Source organism: Vombatus ursinus, unplaced genomic scaffold (assembly GCF_900497805.2).
Source record: "Vombatus ursinus unplaced genomic scaffold, bare-nosed wombat genome assembly UNPS02000580.1, whole genome shotgun sequence".
NCBI lineage: Eukaryota > Metazoa > Chordata > Mammalia > Diprotodontia > Vombatidae > Vombatus > Vombatus ursinus.
Window position 1 is genome coordinate 827,336 of NW_020940358.1, and position 21,969 is coordinate 849,304.

Genomic DNA, 21,969 nt, shown 5'->3' on the forward strand with positions numbered 1-21,969 from the left:
GAGGGGGAATACAATGTGTAAAAAGTACATTTACAGGGTGTCCCAGAAGTCTTGCACTGAGACATACACAAGTCTTAGGGCAAGACTTTAGGGATACTTTCTATCAACCTTAGACACTGTAGCTGTGTGACCATGGACAAATCACTTAACAAATCAGTTCCCTAATCTATAAAATGGAAATCATAGCACCTACCTCACCAGGTTGTTGTGAGGATCAATATGTGTAAAGTGCTTTTTGAACCTTAAAGAGCCATATAAATGTTAGCTATTATTGTTATCATTATTAGAAGAGAAAGAGGATTAACAATTAGGTGATCAGGAAAGGCTTCCAAAAAAAGGTGATGAATGAGTTAAGCCTTGATGACAGAATTGAGAAGGTCCCAAATTAATTATAAAGGACATTTGAAGAAAGATGCTATCTGCTTCCAGAGACAGAATAAATGAAGTACATATTGAATAATTATATACATATATGTGTGTATATGTATACACAGATATATACATATATATATATACACACACCTATTTTTGTCTGATAGCCATCTCTAGGGAGGGGATAGGGAAGAAAAAAAGGAAAAAATAAATTTACATGATAATTTTATTGTATATTTGAAAGGAATAACAAATTGTGCGTAATAGATTTACAGTTTCATGTGCAATCATGTTTTTTATTGTACTGTATTATGGAAATGCTTGTTTTATTCCATAAATTAAATTTTTTTTTAAAAAAAGGACCTTAGAAGTCCTCAAGTCTAACTTTCTTCCCCCCCCACCTGTTTTACAAATGGAGAAACTAAGGCCCAGAGAGAGTTAAGTGATTTGCCTAAAACTACACCCATGGTAAGTGGCAGAGAGAGGATTTGAACACAGGTCTTCTTATTTTAAATCTATCATTCCACTCTGCTACTGCAAAATCACGTGTTCCCCTGACCTGAACACAGTACATTTATGAGGGATAAATGGGACTGGGTTTGGACCAATAATTTTATTGGTATATGAATGACCTCCTAAAGAGGCCATTCCCTTTACCCAAGCAGATCTGCACCTCCACAATTAGAAAGTTGCCTGCTACACTGAGAGGTCGTGCCCAGCCACACAGTGTCACACAGTGTTACACAGCCACAGTCAGAAGTGTTCCCCATAACAGGCAGCCTCTAAGATAAAAAGACCAATATGTAAGATACATTTGGTATTACCCTTACAATAAGCTCAAGGTCCCAGTTACAATGCCCTCAAGCTTCCTATTTTAGAACACAACTAACCTTGCTACAAAGCCCTGAGGCCCCCCTCACAAGGCACTCCCTATTACAATTCCTGATGTCCTTGTTACCACACACTCAAATCCCCTTCTAGTAATATTCCCAGTGCCCTTGCTATAACACCTCCAAAAAGCCTCAAGGGTCTCCTTTTATGCTCTCAGTGTCTTTAATACAACATGCTGTGTCCCCTTCTTATAGTATAGTTTTCCCATCATTACACCCTAGAACCACCCTGTTATAACTCTCCCAGTAAGAGATGCTGGTATGGCTAAACAAGAGGTGTTTCTGGGGAGGGGTCTACCCTTATCCCTTCAACTATGAGAAGGGTGTAGCCCCAGTCCTTCACACTGCAGGTCTCCTTGGCCCAGAAACACACTGCGGGGCTGGTCTTGGCCAGTTTTCCTGATTTGAGAATCAAGGATATTGGTGGGGGCCCCCTCCTCACTGCACCTACCCCCTCCCATCTCTGAAGGTCAACCTGACCAGACAGAAATAGCATCTGAGATCATTTCCCAGAAATTGGGGGGAGGGGAGAGGGACAGCACAGGAGTGTCTAAGATGAATCATTCCAATTGAGTGAAGGGGCAGCAGGGCCTAGGACCTTGTCTGCTCAATTAGCTAGAGCTCACTACAAGGAACCAGTACGGCTGTGGACTCTCAGTAAATCTATTCTAGTTAAAGAAGCCCTGGGGTGGGGTGGGGAGTCATCCTTAGCTCTTTTCTCTTGGTCCAGGTGCATTTACCCCGAGCCTTGCAAATACTTTAACTGCAAACAACACCCAGTTCATCCATGCCCAGGAGTAGCAAAGGTCATTTCTATTTTCTAAAATTGGGGAAACTAGGTAGGGTTTGGAGCAGATGCCATTTCTTTTAATGTTATTCATAGTCTCTTACTCTTATCCCAAGCTTCCACCTTCTTAAAGCTTTCCCCATCACCCAACCCCCAGGGCAGTAGTCTAGACAGGATTTACAATACCTGTTTCATGGCCTAGGAAGCTGGGGGCTCAGTCCCACAGCCTTTGCCAGAAGCACAGAAACCACCCCCAAGGGCAGGCCAGGCCGAAGGTGCTCTGGATCTTGAACATGGCCTAAACTGCATTGCAGGGAACACAGAGAGAGGTTTTTGGCTGGGTGTAATTCTGGCTGGAGGAGGTGGACACAGGGCTGTCTGCCCACTGTGCTGCAGAGATTTGGGTGTGTCCATCTCCTCATGGACTCAAAGGGGGAGAAGACAGGGGATAGATTATTCATGTAGAACCACTGAAGACTGGCATAAATCCATATTTTTCTTTTAAATTCAACCCTTCCTAAACATTAATAGTTGGAAGTATCTTCCTGAAGGTAATCCTGTCAAAGAATGTCCCTATTCAAAGATAAAGTTGGCCTCCCCCAGGAGCTGGTCTGAAGCTGAGCATCCTATATACATCAGATCCAATCTCTATGGGTGTGCTGGCTCCTCTCTCCTCTCCCTTCTGCATATCAACCCTGAGTCACCAGTGACAACAGCTTCTCCTGCCTCCCCCCTCTCCCTCCACCTCCAAGAACCAGCCAAACATCTGCCTGGGTGGAGATTAGAGTACAGAGACTCAGGCCAATGTGCATCTCGGCTTCCTGAGGACTAACTAGAGACCAGACTGGGACTCCATGGCACTCCCTCTCTATCCAGGGAACACCAGAGGAGGTCTGGAGCAGCAGCGTGTGCAGAGTGAGAGAAAAAGCATAGATGGAGGGAAAGTTTCTAATGGAGGTAATAAAATACTGGTACAGGTGACCAGGGAAGACTACACACACACACACACACACACACACACACACACACACACACACATACACACACATGCACAGACACACTCAAGCATGCATATACACACATACACACACACAACCCACTTCCACAAATACCCATCCCTTCTCTAAGGTTTTAATGCATTTCTTCTGTCTGGGAAAGGTGATATTGACTCTTAATTATGGCAGAGGAATGATGGATTTGAACCCCTGTGCCTTTCTACTTTTATAGAACCTCTACTCCTTCAAAATGTAGCTCAAAATAATCCACTTTCTTGAGGCAGATTTCTCCAAGGACGCTTCCATAAATAAGGGACACTCTTTGAATATGCCCCCACCCCTCTCTCAAGGTGACTGTTCTTTCTTCTATTTGACATTCTCCTTAAGACTGTAGGCTATAGCTCTGCAATGTGCATGTGGGTCAGGGATCAGCCAGGGACTTACCCCAGGGAGAAATGAGCTTCAGCACTGGCTATTTATCCAGGATACATTTTATTACAAACTTTTTTTTTCTTTTTTAATACAAGTGATGAATGCCAATGGCTCTCCCAGGTCAGGCATGGAGAGATGCAGACAGCATATCTCTCTCTTTCTCCATCTCTCTCCTCCACCCACCCTCCCCCTACCAAGTTACACAAGCACCACAGTGAGAATCATATGCATACTGGACATTTCTGAAGTTTGAAATTAGGACAGTGTTCTTCAGGATTTTTTTTCCCTTCCCTTGAGTCTAATCTCTACTTCCCATCCCCAAGGCTCTCCATTAGTTAAGCCTTATCTGCCTCTCCATGATACAGGACTGCTGCCCTCCATGGAGAGATCAGACTCCATCCTCACCCCATAGGGTAGGGTTACCTGAGTAGCTCAGTCAATATCCTCACCCCTAAATGCCAGGAGCCACAGTAAGGAAAAGGTCCGACTCAAATAAGACAAAGATGGAGGAGGGAGACAGAAGGAGCCTCCAGTCCAAGCCAGAGTATCAGTTGGAGAACTGGGGCTAAAGCCTAGGACCCTGCCACTCTATGACACATATATCAGATGTGGGGCTTCTAATGACCAAATCTGGGTTCTAGTTGTGTCCTCCCCAAAGCCTTATTGGAAGTCAAGTTGCCCCCTGGGCCATAACATTGGCAGGCCGTACTAATATCGGCTCACAGATAGATGTGTGGACTAAAGTTTGGGGGACATCTCTGTTGCTGGGATCTCCATCTCTACAGGCCTTAGCCTAGATTTGGTGAGAATCATTGTCATCACCTCGCCAGGCTCTACTTTTCATGCAGTACAACCTGCTCAATGAAGTAATCAATGAGAACAGACTTCCCCAAGCTGAGGAAGGGAAATCCCATTACCTGTTTTTCCTCTGTTTTAGTCTCTTCCTTCCTTACAATCCATTCATAAAACACGTGCCCCCCCCCAATTCCAGAAGAGGCAGTGAATTGTCCTATATGATAAGGCCTACACTAGGAGGGGAGACAGTCCTGCTGCTTCTAGACTAGGAGGAGACAGCAGTGCTGGGAGCCATAGAGAGGACAGGGCCTGACCCATCCCAGTCAGGCACCTAACTTAGATGGCACTCTGTGACTTGGAAGAGCGAGCAAAGCAAAAAAGCATGGCCAAGGCAACAAGGATGACCATGATGAAAAGCAGAATTAAGACTACCCAAGAACCATAGTCTGTGCCCTTGCGGAAATTCTGATGGTCAGGTGGAATCATGTTGGTCAGGTTCAGCATGTAACCTAGAGCCCAGCCAATAGATGTGTCTCCAGCCTAGAGAGGAAGAGAGAAGAAGCCACAATCAGACCCCTGGGTCACTGAGCTCTCTGACACACTCTCATCCCTTAAAAGAGTGAGCAAATACCCCTCCCCAACTCTAGTTTCTTTTTCTGACCAAGTCTTTGGACATATGCTTTCAAAGGGAACCCAAGCCATCAACCCCCTTCTTCTAATTTCCCTTGGTCTTCTAAGCAGATGAAGATTGTAAGGACCACAGTGGCTTGGGGGGTTAAGTGATGAGGCAAAGAACACCAAGCTAGGGTCTGCCTGGCGATGCCCAACTTTAGCTACAATCTAAACTCCAAGGGGCTAACCTTGGGAAGGCCCCTTCTCCCCTCCCCCACCCTCTCTCCTGCTCCCTCCCTCCCATCCTCTCCTTCCCTCTCCTTTCCACTATCTCTTGACCCCCCTCCCAACCTCTCCCTTCCACCCTCTCTCATTCTCTCTTCCTTCCACTCTCTCTCCTTTTGTCCCCTTTCAACCTTTTCCGCTCTAGCCCCCTCCCCCCAATCCAACACATACCTTCTTCTGGAAAGCAATACTGGGGAAGGTATGTTCATCAAATCTGTAGCCTTGAAGAAGGAGCTGGTTTACAAAGGTGGCACAGGCACAGTAATCTGCCAGGCGGGCCTGCTGGCTAGGGGCTCGCTCCAGTAGCTGGGGATGGAACACAGAACTCTCAGCAGTGCCATTGTCCAGAGCCTGGGCTCCCCACCTCTATTCCTTTTCCCAACAAATGTCCTATTTTAGAATCAGAATTTCAAAGTTTAAGGAAGCCTAGGAAATTTTCTCATCTAACTATGCCTCCCCTCCCTGCCCCACCCCACCCCAGTATATTATAGATGAGGAAACACAGAGTCCCAGAAAAAGGACAGCAACTGGTTCCTAGCACTTATTGATTAGGTCACAGGTAGAGTACAAAGCCCAGGTATCCTGATTCCCAAGTTCACTCTTTTTCCCTGCTAAACCATAACCCACAAGGAGAACAGTCATAAGTCTGTCCATGATTAAGGAGGCCACAGAGCCACCTCTTGAGAGTTCAAATCAAATGGCCTTTGGGAGACCAACACATTAACATTTGCGTGCTAGACTTCCAGGCCTTCAAGCTGGGGCGGGGGTAAAAGTGCTCAGCTAGCAAATTAACATTTTAACCAAAAGAGGAAGTTTGGGTCTCCAAGAAAACAAAAAAGCACTCACTAGGCAATTTAAACAAAGGGTGATTTGAAGTACTTTCAACTGACCCAAAAGGCAAGAAGGATCTTTTTAACTCAATGCTAGCTCAGACTTGGTACAATAATAATCAGTTAGAATTTGATCAACCACAAAATGTAATGTAGGGTCAAAAAGCCCTACCTCTGGGAGTCAGGAGACTTGAGTTCTCTCTAATCCGGTCTTTGATATTAACTCATTCTATAGTTTTGGACAGGTTAAAAAATTGCAGAACCTTAAGAACTGGAAAATGGCACTAGAGGTCAATTAGTCCTGTCCATAAGCTGAAATTTGAATCTCTTCAGGTCACTTTACCTCTCTTAATTTCAGTTACCTCCTCTATGAAGCCGACCCATGTGTCTTTGCTTCCCTTGGGAGGATCCAGGGGAATGGTGAAGGTCAAAGTGCTTGAAAAAATCCTAATGAAACTAAAGATTTGTCAAACCCTATCCCTGGATTACTCCCATGTACCTCTTCAGTTCCTATTCATGTGCTGCTGAGCAGAACAGGAGGAAATCATTGGGGAGCCAACAGAGTTTACTACAGATTTATATTATCTAATCTCAACTGGGCCCTTACCTCAGCAAGACAATCCTTTTACTCCTTCCAGTCCCACACAGGCTGCTTCAAACTTTCCTTTCTTTCCCCAGTCCCCTCCCTTTCAGTCCTCTATAGCAAATCAACTTCTCAGTCACCTTCCACTAATCTTTATCTTACCCTATCTACTACTGATTCCTTTTGGGCTACTTACAAAAACATCCAAGCCTCCACCTTCCAAAAACAAACAAACAAACTCTTACTAGACCTTTGTTTTTGTTGAGTGGTTTCTGTGTCTGACCCTCCTGACCCCATTTGGACAAAGATACTGGAGTGCTCACCATTTGCTTATTCAACTCATTTTACTGAAGCAAACAGGGTTAAGTGACTTGTCCTGGGTCACACAGCTAGAAGTATCTGAGGACAAATTTGAACTCAGGTCCTCCTGACTCCGGGGCCTAGCTCTCTAGCCACTGCATGACCTAGCTGACATACTAGACCTTATTATGTCCTCAAGTTATATCTCTCCTCCCTTTGCCTCTCCTTCCTCTCCTTTTATTCACTTCCCAACCCTTTGCAAACTAGCTGACTCACTCAGCTGGAACTACTGCTGTGGTCATTTAGGTGGCCCAGCAGATAGAGTGCCAGGCCTTGAGTCAGCAGATACCTGAGTTCAAATCCAGCCTCAGATACTTACTAGCTGTGTGACCCTTAACCCTGTTAAACAAGTCACTTAGCCCTGTTTGCTTCAGTTTTCTCATCTGTAAAATGAGATGGAAAAGGAAATGGCAAACTATTTCAGTATCTTTGCCAAGAAAACCCCAAATGGGGTCACAAAGAGTCGGACAGGACTGAACAACAACAACTCTATATCCTCACTTAACTGAAATGACTCTCTCCAGAAGAGCTCTTAACTGATTAACAAATCGAATGGTCTTTTTTCACTCTTCATCCTTCTTGTTTTCTCTGAAGTACTTGAAACTGTTAACCACTCTCTCCTCCAGGATACTCTCTCTTTTTTTGGGTTTCCCTCCTACTTGTTTGACTCTCCTCAGTCTTCCTTGTTGGTTCACCTCCTGACTATAGGGGTACTCCAAGGCTGTATCCCGGGCTCTCTTCTATTCTCTCTTTACACTCTGTCACTTGGTGACCTCATCGGTTCCCATGGATTTAATGACCTTTTCTCTGAAGATGACTCCCAAATATATAAATCCAGCCATGTTCTCTCCTGAGAATGAGAACCTCCAACTGCCTATTACATAGTTTGAATTAGACATCCCATAGTCATCTCAAACTCAAAATGTCCAAAACTGAACTCATTCTCTTTCTTCCCACTCATCCCCTTCAGAATCTCACTGTTTCTGTCCAGGACACAACCATCCTTCTAGTCATCCAGTTTCATAAGTTTGGAAATATCCTTGACTACTCACTTTCCCTCAACATATCAAAACTGTTGCTAAAACTTTTCATTTCTACCTCTACAATATCTCTCAAAACTATTCCTTTCTCAGACTTACATGAATGGATGCAAAGCGAAGGGAGAAGAACCAGCAGAACATTTTGTACAGTAACAACATTTTTCATTGACCCATTATATATGACTTAGCTATTCTCAGCAATACAATGCTCCAAAACAATTCCAAAGGACTCTTGAGAGAAAATGCTATTCACATCTAGAGAAAGAATTGATGGAGTCTGAATGCAGATCACAGCACACTATTTTCACTTTATTTTTTTCATGGTTTTTGGTTTGGTCTGTTTCTACTTTCACAACACAACTAATATGGAAATATGTCTTATATGATTGCATGTATATAACCAATATCAAATTACTTACTGTCTTAGGAAGAGCGGAGTTGAGGGAGGAAGGGAGAAAATTCAGAACTCAAAATTTTTTGAAAATGAATATTAAAATTTGTTTTTACATGTAATTGAAAAAAATAAAATACTATTTAAAAAAAAAAGCTATTCCTTTTTCTCTACTCATAAGGCCACCACACTAGTTAAGGTCCTCACCACTTCTAGATTACTGCATTAGCTAGTGTCTTTCTTTATCAAATCTCTCTCCTTTCCACTCTAGCCTACAAACAGCTATCAAAGTGTTTTCCTAAAGTGAAGTCTGACCATTTAACTCCTTAACTTAATAAACTCCAGTAGTTTTTGATTGCCTCTAGCATCAAATATAAGCTTTTCTATTTAGCTTTCAAAGCTCCTCATGACCCGGCCTCTTCCAGTCTTATACAGGATGTCCTAAAATTCTTAGTGCAGTAAAAGAGGCTCTACATATGGATGTATATATATACATACATATAAGTTTATGTGTATATATATATATATATATACACACATACATATATATTACATAGCTTGATAACTTCAGGAATATTAATGCTACAAACTTACAAAAATAATATTTTAAAACTTAATTATTTGAATAAATACATTTTACATTTATTTAGTTTTGATGAAGATCGGATTTAGACCCCCTGGACTTTCCCATATAGCCAAATCTCTGGTTTTTGCCTGAGGCTATAATCCCATCAACTGGCCTTTCTTTCTAACTATACCCAATCTCCCAATCCAGGTACCCTTAACCTAGTCTAGCCCTCCCTATGGCCCCTGGCCATTTCCCACACTTAATTTCCATTTTCCAAGTCCCAGGTGTTCACCCCAGTTTACTGGCCACTCCCATTCATATCTCCTTGGCCCCTCCTCTAGTCACCCCAAACTACTAGGCCACTCCTACATCCCTCCCATAGTCTTTCTGGATATAAGGTCCATCTTGTCTCCATTAAGATGGTCAGATTCTTGAAATCTAGCCAATACTTGCAGACTCCTAGATTCCCCAAGAGTCTGGCAATATGGTGGATCTTTAATAAACCTTGTTTTTGGCTGAAAGAAGGTTTGGGTCGAATTCCTTCCGGGAGGACCCGCGTGTCATGATTTTGCGGTTCCAGCACCCCTAAACCTCATCAGTTTTATTAATTTTACATTTTATTTTACATTTATTTAGTTTTATGAATTTTGAATAATCAATTTTTAATTATTTTAGTAAGGTTGAGCATCCAGGCATGACACATATTGTCTGCTATAGTTTCTATATGACAGTTTCTCAAAGCCAGAACAGTGGTGCTCTTGCTTGGTTATCTTGGTTACCAGATCTATCTCCATCAGACTTTTCTCCAGGGAAACCACATCAGATCTGTAATATAGACATCAAGGCCTTGTTCTTTGGGCAATCTTAAGGTTAGGATTACAAATGCAATCCTTTCAGTCACCGAGCAGCAGCTGATGAAAGTGTCTATCAAGTTTGAAAATTGACTAGTGTGGTATAGCAAAAGATAGTGGTTATGTTAAATTTTAATAAGAAATATATCAATATTTAAAAAATAGAAATAATTAACATTTCTAATATTTTGGGGGGGGCAGCTTGGTGGCACAGTGGATAGAGAGTGCCCCTGGAGTCAGAAGACTCGTCTTCCGGAGTACAAATCCAGTCTCAGACACTTACTAGCTCTATCTGTGGGAGTCACTTAGCCCTGTTTGTCTCAGTCTCCTCATTTGTAAAATGAGCTGGAGAAGGAAATGGCAAACCATTCCAGTACCTTTGCCAAGGAAACCCCAAATGGGGTCACAATGAGTTGGGAAGGACTAAAATTTTTTTTTAAGTTTGTAGCATTTGTACTTCTAAATATATTAAAGTTTAAAACTGTACTAAGATTTTTGAGACCCCCTGTATATTACTCCCCTTTCTATATTCAATGGCCCTGCCAAACTGACTCTCTGTCCTTCACACATACCATTCAATAATCTCCCAGACTTTGAAATGACTGTCCCCTATGCCTGGACAGCTTTTCCCACCTCACCTCCTTCTCTTTGCATCCCTGGTTTCCTTTAACTCTACTCAAATGATACCTTTTCTAAAAAGCTACTGATACCTCTCCCTTTAGTTGTGAGTATGCTTCCCCTCAAGTGCCTGCCCTCATTTACATTTTATTTATTTTGTACCTACTGATTAATGTACATACTATCTCTTCAATGGATGTAAACTCCCAGAGCAAGGAGACTATTACATTTTTGCCTTTGTAATGCCACCATTTAGCCTAGCCTCTGGCATAAAGGAGGTGCTTAACAAATTGCAGATTGACTAACAGAGAAGAGATAAAGCATCCTGTGGACCTCTGGGAGCCATCTTGAGTAAGAAGATGCTCCTTCATTTCATCTTCTGAGCTACATCTAGGAGTGTGATTCCATTCCTTCAATTGAGGGATATCTAGTGTCTGGCTTGAACTCAGAACTTCTTCTTGGCCTCATGTGAATGGGATAAAGGGCTGGGAGCAGGAGGATGGGTCAGAAATATGTCTCCCATTGGTGGCCTTCAATTCTACACAAAATGGGATTGGGAAGTTGGAATGATTGGCAGAGATGGGAATAATTGACAGAGATACGCTGCCATACAAGATCTTGCACCTATACTCTTGTAACCTCTGTTCAGATGGTAAAGGGGCCTTACCTTTACCCATGACTCATTGCACAAAGCCTTGACTGCAATCCCCAGCTCCCCTGGAGAGGTCACAGGCAGCTTCATCACCTTCTGAAGGAAGTCCACAGTGTAGTAGAATGCAGAGAAGGCCTAAGGCCAGGTACAGGATACAGGAATAAAGATAAGAATGCAGATAAGAATACAGTTGATCCTCACCTTCTGTTTGCCTACCCTCAGCTTGTATATTCACCCCACCTCTGGTCCCTAGATCTTGACTTCTATACTTTCAGCAGCCCTTAGCTATTACATTCCCCCATCACTGTCCAAGTCCACTATGCCCCTACCCTCCAAAATTCCCCTATACACCATCCCTGTTCATCTTGAGCCAATCACCTTCAGAACCACCTCTATAGGGGTGATTTAATTCCCTCAACTAAAGGGTACCTGGTGTCTGGGCTGAACCAAAGGCTACTTGTTCTCTCCCAAGGAGGGTAAAAAATGGCACAGGTGGAGAAGTCAATATCTGGGATAAAGTCCAGAACGGTAAGCCACAGGCCTGACCCTGTGGGTAGGATGGGATTTAGCTGCAAAATGAATACTGGACCCCTAATGGCCCCATCCCATGCCCCAAAGGGAAATGATACCCCAGGACTCACAATGAAGTTCCCAGCCACGGGAGGCTGGAAAATGCCATTGAAGGAACATTGGGAGAAAGGGCAGGATGAGAAGTTGAAAAGATCAGAAACAAGCTGCTGGCAGAGGATAGGATCACCGGTCCCAGAAAGGGTCACCTTGGTATTGACATCATAGTCCTGAGGTCTCTGGGCTGAAGTACAAGGTGACATGTATACATCCTTCAGGAGGACTTTTCTTGAATAGCCTATGGGCCAGCAGGGGTGTGAAATCCGTCTCTGGAATAGGGGAGATGCAGGAAATTGGGTACAGAAACTTCTACCAGTACATATCCTGGCCCTGTTCTCCCCACTAGCAGGCCACTGGCGTTCCTAATCTTAGCCCACCCTGCACCAGCAGAAACATCTGCCAGATTAATCGCTTTCAAACCTAACCTTTTATCATATCCTCTCCCTACTGAAGAATTTCTATTGAGTTCTCACTGCCTATAGGATCAAGATTAAATTTCTCTCCTAGGATTTAAGGTCTCCTTATGACTGCTCTAATCCTACCATTTCCCCACTGCACTCTCCATTCAGCTAAGCCTATATCATCCGTGACCCCCTACATATATTAGATGTGTTTCTGCCTTCATACTTTGTTTAATCCATTTTCCCCACTTGAAATCTTCTTCTCCTCTCCGCTGCCCATCTATGTTCTACCCACCCATCCTTTAAGTATGAGTTCAAATTTTATCTCCCCTATGAAGTCTTCTCTTGTTGCTCCTCCCCACTTGATCTTGCCCCTTCTCTGAATTTTTGTAACACTCACCACACCCTCTATAGTGTTCTGGATCACACATTGCCCTATTTTGATGTCCAATTCGTAAATAAAATAGTTAGGAGAAGAATCGGATAGAAAGATGGACCTAGAGTCAGAAAGACCCCATTTTGAATCCAGCCTATCCTCAGATAATAGCTATGTGACTTTGAGCAAGTCACTTAAATGCGCTCTGCCTCAGTTTCCTCATCTCTCAAATGGGGATAATAATAGTGCCTACCTCCCAGGGTTGTTGTAAGGATGAAATGAGATTGTATTATTTGTAAAGCACTTTGTAAACCCTAAAACACTACATAAATCATAGCAATGATGTCTTCTCTCCAACCATTCTACAAACTCCAAGAGAACAAAGACTGCACCTTCTCTTATCTCCCTCCTAAGACAGGCATACCCGGAACTTAGCAAGGGCTTGTGGAGTAATTGATTTACCTGAATTTGCTTGCCCCTGCTTCTACCTGCACCGAGAACCAGAGAAGATTACAGAAGTTGTTATCTTGAACTAGCAGGAAGGTGAGAGCTAGCAGGCCCACCCAGACAAGAGATGCATACCAGAGTCATAAGAATAGAATTCCTAAAAAGAGGCCCTTTGTCGGCAAGAGAGAGACCATGTTGCAGTGGAGATAGCAGGTGGGATGACAAGGAGAGTACTTTAGGTGAGTAATGGAGGTTTCAAGGAGACCTTCCCCTGCCATACCTGAAGCACACCAGCCAGCAACCTCTGGAGGACTTGGTCTCTACCATAGCACAGGAAGCTGTGGGTGTAGACTCTGTAGCTCTGGCCGTAGAGCTGCAGCTTGACCTCATTGGCCGGGTCCTCAGCCTGGCTGGCTGTCTCAAACGTGATCTGTGTGGATGCACCACCGAGGTCCATGGCCCCCACTGTCCCCTGCCTTGGTCGGATCCACTCCCCTACCCAGCCATACTGTGAGAGAGGGGAAAAGGAGAGGGAGAAAAGAGAAACATTTATTAAGTACCTACTATGTGTCAAAGACTTTGCTCTCTCTCACATCTACAACCCTCCTCCCCCAAGGGGTTTCCAGACTGGAATTATGAAAGAAGCACTGGTATTTTAGGGGGAAGAATTTCTTATCCAAATGAACAAGGAATTCAATGGTGGGGCCAGGTGCCACCAAAGGATCCAGCTGCCTGTCTTCCCACGGGGGGCCCCCATGGTAGCAGCCATAGGCGTTTTTGAATATCCAGCTAGATTAGGGTTATGGTCAGGGCTAGTAAATGGCACATAGATTTAGAGGGATGGGTTAAGGTCCTACTAGTGTCAGCAATAAGGGCACAAGGGGATGACCAGTTTGTTCCTGTATATCCTGTGACAAATGGAACATTGTCCACTTGGTGGCAAGATAGGGTATGAGGAAATAGCAGCATCAGAAAAGGTGAACAGTCACCAAAACCCACCTTGATGAAATTCTCCAAGAGATAGTTGGCAGTAACCCAGCCAAAGACTCCCTCATCCTGGCCAGACAGAATCCGGGCCCCTCGAAAGTCAAAGGGGTATTGGGTTAACGTCTCCGTCACTGATGAAAGGACACTGTCCGAAGCAGCTGGACTGGTCAGGCTACAAGAAATATAGAAACCTCTTAATGTCCTTTCCTGTCCTTTCTGACAGCCTCATCAACCCTGCCCATGGAGGTGGCTAAAAAAAAAAAAAAAGAAGAAGAAGGGGACAGTATGGTGTGGCATCAAAAATATTGGATTTGTAAAACAACTCTAAGGCACCACCTCACGTCTATCAGATTGGCTAATATGACAGAAAAGGGAAATGACAAATATTGAAGGGGATGTGAGAAAATTGGGACATCAATGCACTGTTGGTGGAGTTGTGAACTGATTCAGCCATTTTGGAGAGCAATTTGGAACTATGCCCAAAGGGCTGTAAAACTGTGCGTACCTTTTGACCCAGCAATAGCACTACTAGGTCTGTATCCTAAAGAGATTAAAAAAAAAAAAACAACGACAACAAAGGAAAAGGACCTATATGGGCAGAAATATTTATAGCAGCTCTTTTTATAGTGGCAAAGAATTGGAAATTGAGGGGATGCTCATCAGTTGAGGAATGGCTAAACAAGTTTGTGGTATATGATTGTGATGGAATACTAGTGTGCTGTAAGAAATGATGAGCAGGCTGCTTTCAGAAAAACTTGGGAAAATTTACATGAACTGATGCAAAGTAAAGTGAGCAGAACCAAGAGAACATTGTACACAGTAATAGCAATATTGTAAGGATGATCAACTATGAATGACTACGCTATTCTCAGCAATACAATGATTCAAGACAATTCTGAAGGATTTATGATAAAAGATTCTATCCACTTCCAGAGAAAGAACTGAAAGAATCTGAATGCAGATCAAAGCACATTTTTTAAACTTTCTTTATTTTTCTTGGGTGTATTTTTTTGAGGGGGTCTGTTTTCTTTTGCAACATGGCTAAGATAGAAACATGTTTTGCACGACTGCACATGTATAATCTATATCAAATTGCTTGCCTCTCAAGAAGAGGGGAAAGTGGAAGGGAGGAAGAGGATTTGGAACACAAAATTTTAAAAATGAATGTTAAAAATTGTTTTTACATGTAATTGGAGAAAAAACATAAAAATTATTTTAAAAATTGAATTTGGAATCAAAGGACTGATATTTGAAACCCAATTCTCTTACTTTCTACCTGTGTGATATTGGGCAAGATAAGTAACATTCTGGGCTTCAGGTTCCTTCTTTATAAAATGAGGGGGATGGACAAAAGTAGGAGTTCTTAACCATTTTTGTATTATGAATCTGTAAAAGCCTGTGGACCTGTTCTCAGGCTAATGCTTTAAAATAATTGAAGGAAATGTTAAATTTCAGTTAGAGGTCGATGAAAATAAAGATGTAACTTGTTTCTTACCCAAGTCCATGGACCCCTAGAAAATATCCACAGACCCCCTCAGGAGTCTATGGATCCTACATCAAGAACCCCAACAGGGGGGCAGCTAAGTGGCGCAGTAAATAGAGCACCAGCCCTGAAGTCAGGAGGACCTGAGTTCAAATCCGGCCTCAGACCAAACACCTGACACTTACTAGCTGTGTGACCGTGGGCAAGTCACTTAACTCCAACTGCTCCCCCCCCAAAAAAAGAACCCCATGCAGGCAGCTAGGTGGCGCAGTAGATAAAGCTCCAGCCTTGGAGTCAGGAGAGCCTGAGTTCAAATCTGGCCTCAGACACATGACACTTACTAGCTGTATGATCCTGGGCAAGTCACTTAACCCCAATTGCCTCACCAAAAAAAAAAAAAAAAAAAAAGAACCCCATGGAGCAGAGGACTTCTAATGTCCTTTGAATAGTGAAAAGAATGCTGGATTTGGAGCCAGAGGGCTTGAATTTAAGCCTAAAGCTCTGTCACTACCTGTGTGATTCTGGGCAAGTTATATAATCTCTTTGGGTCTCATTTTCTCCTCATCTATAAAATGAGAGGGTTAATCTACAAGACTTCTAAGATTTCTTCCATCTCTAAATCTACAATTTTTTGATTTTATGAATGTACATAGTCACCAGGTAACCAGAATTCAGTCCTGGAAAAATCAGGACCAGGATTTTCTTTCACCAAAAGCCCAAGAAAGTATTCTATAACAGATAAAGATATCCTTCAGGTAGATGAAGAAGTCTTATGATGACTAAAGGGAAATTTTGGAATGGATTTTTGCCATCTCTTACCTAGAATGGATCAACAAAAAGGCAAACTTGCCTACATGAATGGTTGCTTGAGAAGGGAAATAAAGGCACAAAGCTCAATGCCCATTCTGGTGCCAAGGCGCCCCAATGGCAAACTTGGAGGCAGAGCAGCAGAAAAGGGAAGTATCCAAACTTACTTCAGAAGTCTCATGCCTGCAGTGGCACCCAGGTAGAGGGGAGTGACTGAGTGTCTCTCCTTGGGCACATCTTTCATGGCTTGGTTGAGACAGCTTACTAGGCTTCGACCTGCCCCAGGGGGATCTTCTGCATAACTGGAGATACCACCACCTAGAAGCAAGACAGAAGGGGAAGAAGAAGAGGGGAACATGGCCAATGATGATCAATGCCTTTAAGAGGATGGACTGAAATCCATCTCTCCTATCTTTTCCCAATAAACACATAAAACCAAGGATTCTAATTTCCATATTATTTGCATAGGGCAGAATGGTATAGTTGACAGGTCAAGAGACCTGGTTTCCAGCCTTGACTCCATCATAAACTCATGATGTGACCTTTAGCAAGTCACTTTCCAGCTCTGGGTCCAAGTTTTATCATTTGTGAAAGAAGGGGATTGGGCTAGATGGTTCCTAAGGTACTTTTCACTTATAACAATTTATGGTGAAGATATATAATCTGAATATTAAAAATTCTACCATAAAAATGAGAAGAAAACCAGATCAGATACTTTTCATAGCTAAGGGTAGGAGGAAAATTCTTAACCAAACAAAGGATAGAAGTGATCATAAAGATAAAATAAATAATTTTGACTATATGAAATTTAAAAGTTTTTGTACCAACAAAATAAACACAACTATGACAAGAAGGAAGGGTATTAGAAAAATAATTTTTACATCAAATATCATTGATAAAGAGCTTATATCTAAGTACTTAAATAAATATAAGGATGAGGATTGGACCTGTAATTTAATCGGTATAGAGAACTTCCAGAAGAAGAAACTCCCTTTACTAATGCAGGTTGGTACCTTCTCTACAATTTACAGTGTTAGAGAAATGCCTATATCATTGACAGCCAGGAAGTGTCAGAGGTAGGACCTCAACCCAGGAGTTCCTAACTCTAAAGGGCTGGCTCTCTAGCCACTATGCCAAGCTGCTTTATACGTACATATATACATACATACATACAATCATACACATACATATAGCTGCTTGGTAAAGTGGATATATATGTGTATATAAAATTCATTTATTCAATAAACATTTATTAAGCACCTACTATGTGCCAGGCACTATACTAAACACTAGGGATACAAAAAAATGACAAAAGACATTACCTATCCTTGAGGAGCTTGTAATCTGTTAAGTGAGACAACATGCAAACAAACATACACAAAGCAAGCTATACACAGGATAAACAGGAAATAATCAAGAGGAAAGGCATTGGAATTAAAAGGAGTTAGGAAAGGCTTCCTGTAGAAGGCAGAATTTTAGCTGGGACCTAAAGGAAGCCAGGGAGGTCAGTAGTTGGAGTGGAGGGGGGAGAACATTCTAAGCATGGGGGACATCCAGAGAAAATGCCTGGAAAAGAGAGATAGAGAGTCAGATTCATGGAACAGCCAGGAGGCCAGAGTCATTAGATAAAAGAGTCTGTGTCAAGGAGTAAGGTATAAGAAGACTAGAAAAGTAGAAGGGAGCTAGATTATGAAGGACTTTGAATGCCAAATAGAGAATTTGTATTTGCTTCCAGAGGCAACAGGAAGCCACTGGAATTTATTGAGTAAAGGGGTTGACATGATTGGACCTACATTTTAGGAAAATCACTTAAATGGTTGAATGAAGGATGGATTGGAATGCAGAGAGACTTGAGGCAGGCAGACCCACCAGCAGGCTAGTGCAATGATCCAAGTGTGAGGTGATAAAGGCCTGCACCACAGTGGTGGCCATGTCAGAGGAGAAAAGAGGGCATATTTGAGAGATGTTGCGAAGGTGAAATAGACAGGCCTTGGCAACAAATATCTATCTATTTACCTATCTGTGTGTATGTATATACATATACACATATCTATTTCTCAACTGATAAGTGAATAAACAGTTCTTTCTCTTTTTTCCTTAAGATTCAAGTGGGATTAAGTGACTTGCCCAGGGTCACACAGTTAGTGTCTGAGCTCAGATTTGAATTCGGGTCTTCCTGATTTCACCTCTCCACCCAACTGCCCTGAATAAACAATTCTCAAAAGAATTTCAAACTATTAATAACCAAGTAAAAGACTGCTCCAATCACTGATAACAAGAGAAATGCAAATCAAACCTCACATTTAGTAAGTTGGCAAACATGTCAAATATGGCAATAGTCAAGGTTGGAGCATTTGTGGAAAGGCAGACACACTAATACACTGTTAGTAGAACTATAAATTGATATAACTAGGCTTATATCTCAAAGAGACCAATGATAAAAATAAGGTCCAGAGATATTCTGGAAAATGTTTAACAACCTTCTCTCTTTCTCTCTGGGAAAAAAAAATGTAACCACAAAATACTTTTATATTTAATCTAAATTATTTACTTTCTTAAGTCTAGACAATCAACAAAACCATAAAACAAGTCTTTATTTGAAGTTACAAATATCTGAGATGTCTATATCTTTATCTTTGGATCACCTTAAAAATTTAACAATGAGCTCCCGACTATTAGAGTTGGTTTCAACAAACCCCAGGAAAGGTCCCACATACACCAAAATATAGCGATAATTATATTATCATTGTGGTAAAGAACTGGAAACAATGTAGATGCTCATCATCGTGGAGTAGCTAAAATAGCTAAAAAATATTACTTGAATACAATGGAATATTACTGTACTATACAAAATGAATAGGAATAATAAGAAAAACTTGGGAAGAGTTATATGAACTGATGCAAAATTAAATAAGCAGAACCAGGAAAAAACAATATACACACTGACTACAACAATGTAAATGGAAAGAGTAATCACAACAAAATTAAAATTTAATACTATGAAATTATATTGACCAGGTTTGGCCCTAAAGAAAAGACATGAGAATATACCTGCTTCAATTTTTTGCTGAGTGTGGAACACTGCATGTAATACTGTCTACAGTTATTTTAAATGGAATTTCTCTTTCTATCTCTTGCTGCTGGACTTTGGTGGTAATATACAGAAATGATGATGATTTATGTGGATGATGCAGGATTTATCTATCCTGAAACTTTGCTAAAGTTGTTAATTATTTCAAATAGTTTTTCAGTTGATTCTCCTGGATTCTCTAAGTATACCAACATATCATCTGTAAAGAGTGATAATGTTATTTCCTCATTGTCTATTCTAATTCCTTCAATTTCTTTTTCTTGTCTTATTGTTATAGCTAGCATTTCTAGTACAATATTGAAAATATTGATAATGGGCATTCTTGCTTCACCCCAATCTTATTGGGAAGGCTTCTAGCTTATCCACATTACAGATGTTTGCTCATGGTTTTAGATAGATACTAGTTATCACTTTAAGGAAAGCTCCATTTATTCCTATGTTCTCTAGTGTTTTTAATAGGAATAGGTGTTGTGTTTTGTCAAAAGTTTTTTTCTGTATCTCTTAAGATAATCATGTGATTTCTGTTGGTTTTGTTATTGACATGGCCAATTATGCTGATAGTTTTTCTGACTTTGAACCATAGTATATGATCCTTGTGATATGTTACTGTGATTTCCTTGCTAGTATTTCATTTAAAATTTTTGCATCAGTGGATAGAGCACCGGCCCTGAATTCAGGAGGACCTGAGTTCAAATTCGACCTCAGACACATAATACTTACTAGCTTTGTGACCCTGGGCAAATCACTTAACCCCATTGCCTAGCCAAAAAAAAAAAAATTAAAAAAAAAATTTTGCATCAATACTCATTAGGTAAATTGGCCTATAGCTTTCTTTCTCTGTTTTTGCTCTTCCTGGTTTAGGTATCAAAACCATATTTGTGTTGTAAAAGGAATTTGGTAAGACTCCTTCCTTGCCACTTTTAACAAATAGTTTATATGGCATTAGAATTAATTGTTCTTTAAATGTTTGGTAGAATTCAACTTGTAAATCCATCTGGCCCTGGGGATTTTTTCTCAGGGAGTTCATTGATGGCTTGTTCAATTTCTTTTTCTCAGAGGGGGTTAAGTATTCTATTTCCTCTTCCGTTAATCTGGGCAATTCATATTTTTGTAAATATTCATCCATTTTGCTTAGATTGTCAGATTTATTGGCATATGATTGAGCAAAATAATTCCTAATAATTGCTTTAATTTCCTCTTCATTTGAGGTGAATTCATCCTTTTCATTTTTTATATTAATTTGACTTTCTTCTTTCTTTTATAAAAAATTAAATTAACCAATGGTTTATCTATTTTATTGTCCCATTCCCACCCCCCCATAAAACCAGTTCCAAGTTTTATTTGTTGGTTTCCTAACTTTCAATTTAATTACTTTCTTCTTTGATTTTCAGGGTTTTTAACTTGGTGTTTAATTGGGGATTTTTAATTTGTTCTTTTTCTAGATTTTTTAGTTGTATGCTCAATTGATGGATCTGCTCTTTTTCTATTTTATTGATGTAAGCATTTAGAGATATAAATTTTCCCTAAGTAAAGTATTGTTTTGGTTGCATCCCATAAATTTTGTTATGTTGTTACATTGCTATCATTTTCTTTAATGAAATTATTGATTGTTTCTATGACTTATTCTTTGACCCACTCATTCTTTAGGATCAAATTACTTAGTTTCTAAAATAGATTTTTAACCTATCTTTTCATGGCCCTTTACTGAATGTAATTTTTATTACATTATGATCTGAAAAGGATGCATTTAATATTTCTTCTTTTCTGCATTTGATTGTGAGGTTTTTATGCCTTAATACATGATAAATTTTTTGTGGAGGTGCCATGTACCATTGACAAAAAGGTATATTCCTTTCTACCCCCATCCAATTTTCTCCAGGGGGCTATCACATCTAACTTTTTTCAAATTTTTTTTCTTTTTTTTGGTAAGGCAGTTGGGGTTAAGTGACTCGGCCAGGGTCACAGAGCTAGTAAGTGTTAAGCATCTGAGGCTGGATTTGAACTCAGGTCCTCCTGACTCCAAGACCAGAGCTCTATTCACTAAGCCACCTAGCTGCCCCCACATCTAACTTTTCTAAAATTCTATGCACCTTCTTAACTTCTTTCTTGTTTACTTTTTGGTTAGATTTATCTAGTTCTGAGAGGGGAAAGATGAGGTCTCCCACTAGTATAGTTTTACTGTCTAGTTCCTCCTGGAACTCATTTAACTTCTCCTTTAAAAATTTGGATGCTATACCATTTAATACATATATGTTTAGTATTAATATCACTTTATTGTCTATGGTACCTTTTAACAAGATGTAATTTCCTTCCTTGTCTCTTTGATTTATTCATTTATCCTTATTTTTTAAATCAGATGTATTTTTGCTTTTGTTTTCTCTGAGATCATTATTACTACTCCTGCTTTTTTTTTCACTTCAGCTGAAGCATAACTGATTCTGCTCTAGCCCCTTACCTTTACTCTGTGTGTGTGTGTATGTGTGTTTCAAATGTGTTTCTTCTAAATAACATATTGTAGCATTTTGGTTTTTAATCCACTCTGCTATCCACTTCTGTTTAATGGGTGAGTTCATCCCATTCACATTCATGGTTAGGATTATTAACTGTGTATTTCCTTCCATTCTATTTTTGCCCTGTTTATCCTTCTTCTTCTTCTTCTTCTTCTTCTTCTTCTTCTTCTTCTTCTTCT

The 21,969-nt window shown here is 40.9% G+C and overlaps 1 protein-coding gene across 2 annotated transcripts in view; it reads right to left on the reverse strand.

Moving 5' to 3' along the window:
* Positions 1–3,517: 3,517 nt before the first annotated feature.
* ENTPD2 (ectonucleoside triphosphate diphosphohydrolase 2) overlaps positions 3,518–21,969 on the reverse strand; it is a 32,860-nt gene continuing 14,408 nt past the window's right edge. For both annotated transcript variants that reach the window (XM_027849098.1, XM_027849088.1), the window contains exons 3-9: positions 16,357–16,507; positions 13,912–14,071; positions 13,193–13,420; positions 11,703–11,957; positions 11,077–11,196; positions 5,340–5,474; positions 3,518–4,811 (exon numbers count right to left, since the gene is read on the reverse strand). In XM_027849098.1, coding sequence (XP_027704899.1) covers positions 4,608–4,811; positions 5,340–5,474; positions 11,077–11,196; positions 11,703–11,957; positions 13,193–13,420; positions 13,912–14,071; positions 16,357–16,507 — 1,253 coding nt within the window. In that variant the 3' untranslated portion in view covers positions 3,518–4,607. The remainder of the gene's footprint in view (positions 4,812–5,339; positions 5,475–11,076; positions 11,197–11,702; positions 11,958–13,192; positions 13,421–13,911; positions 14,072–16,356; positions 16,508–21,969) is intronic.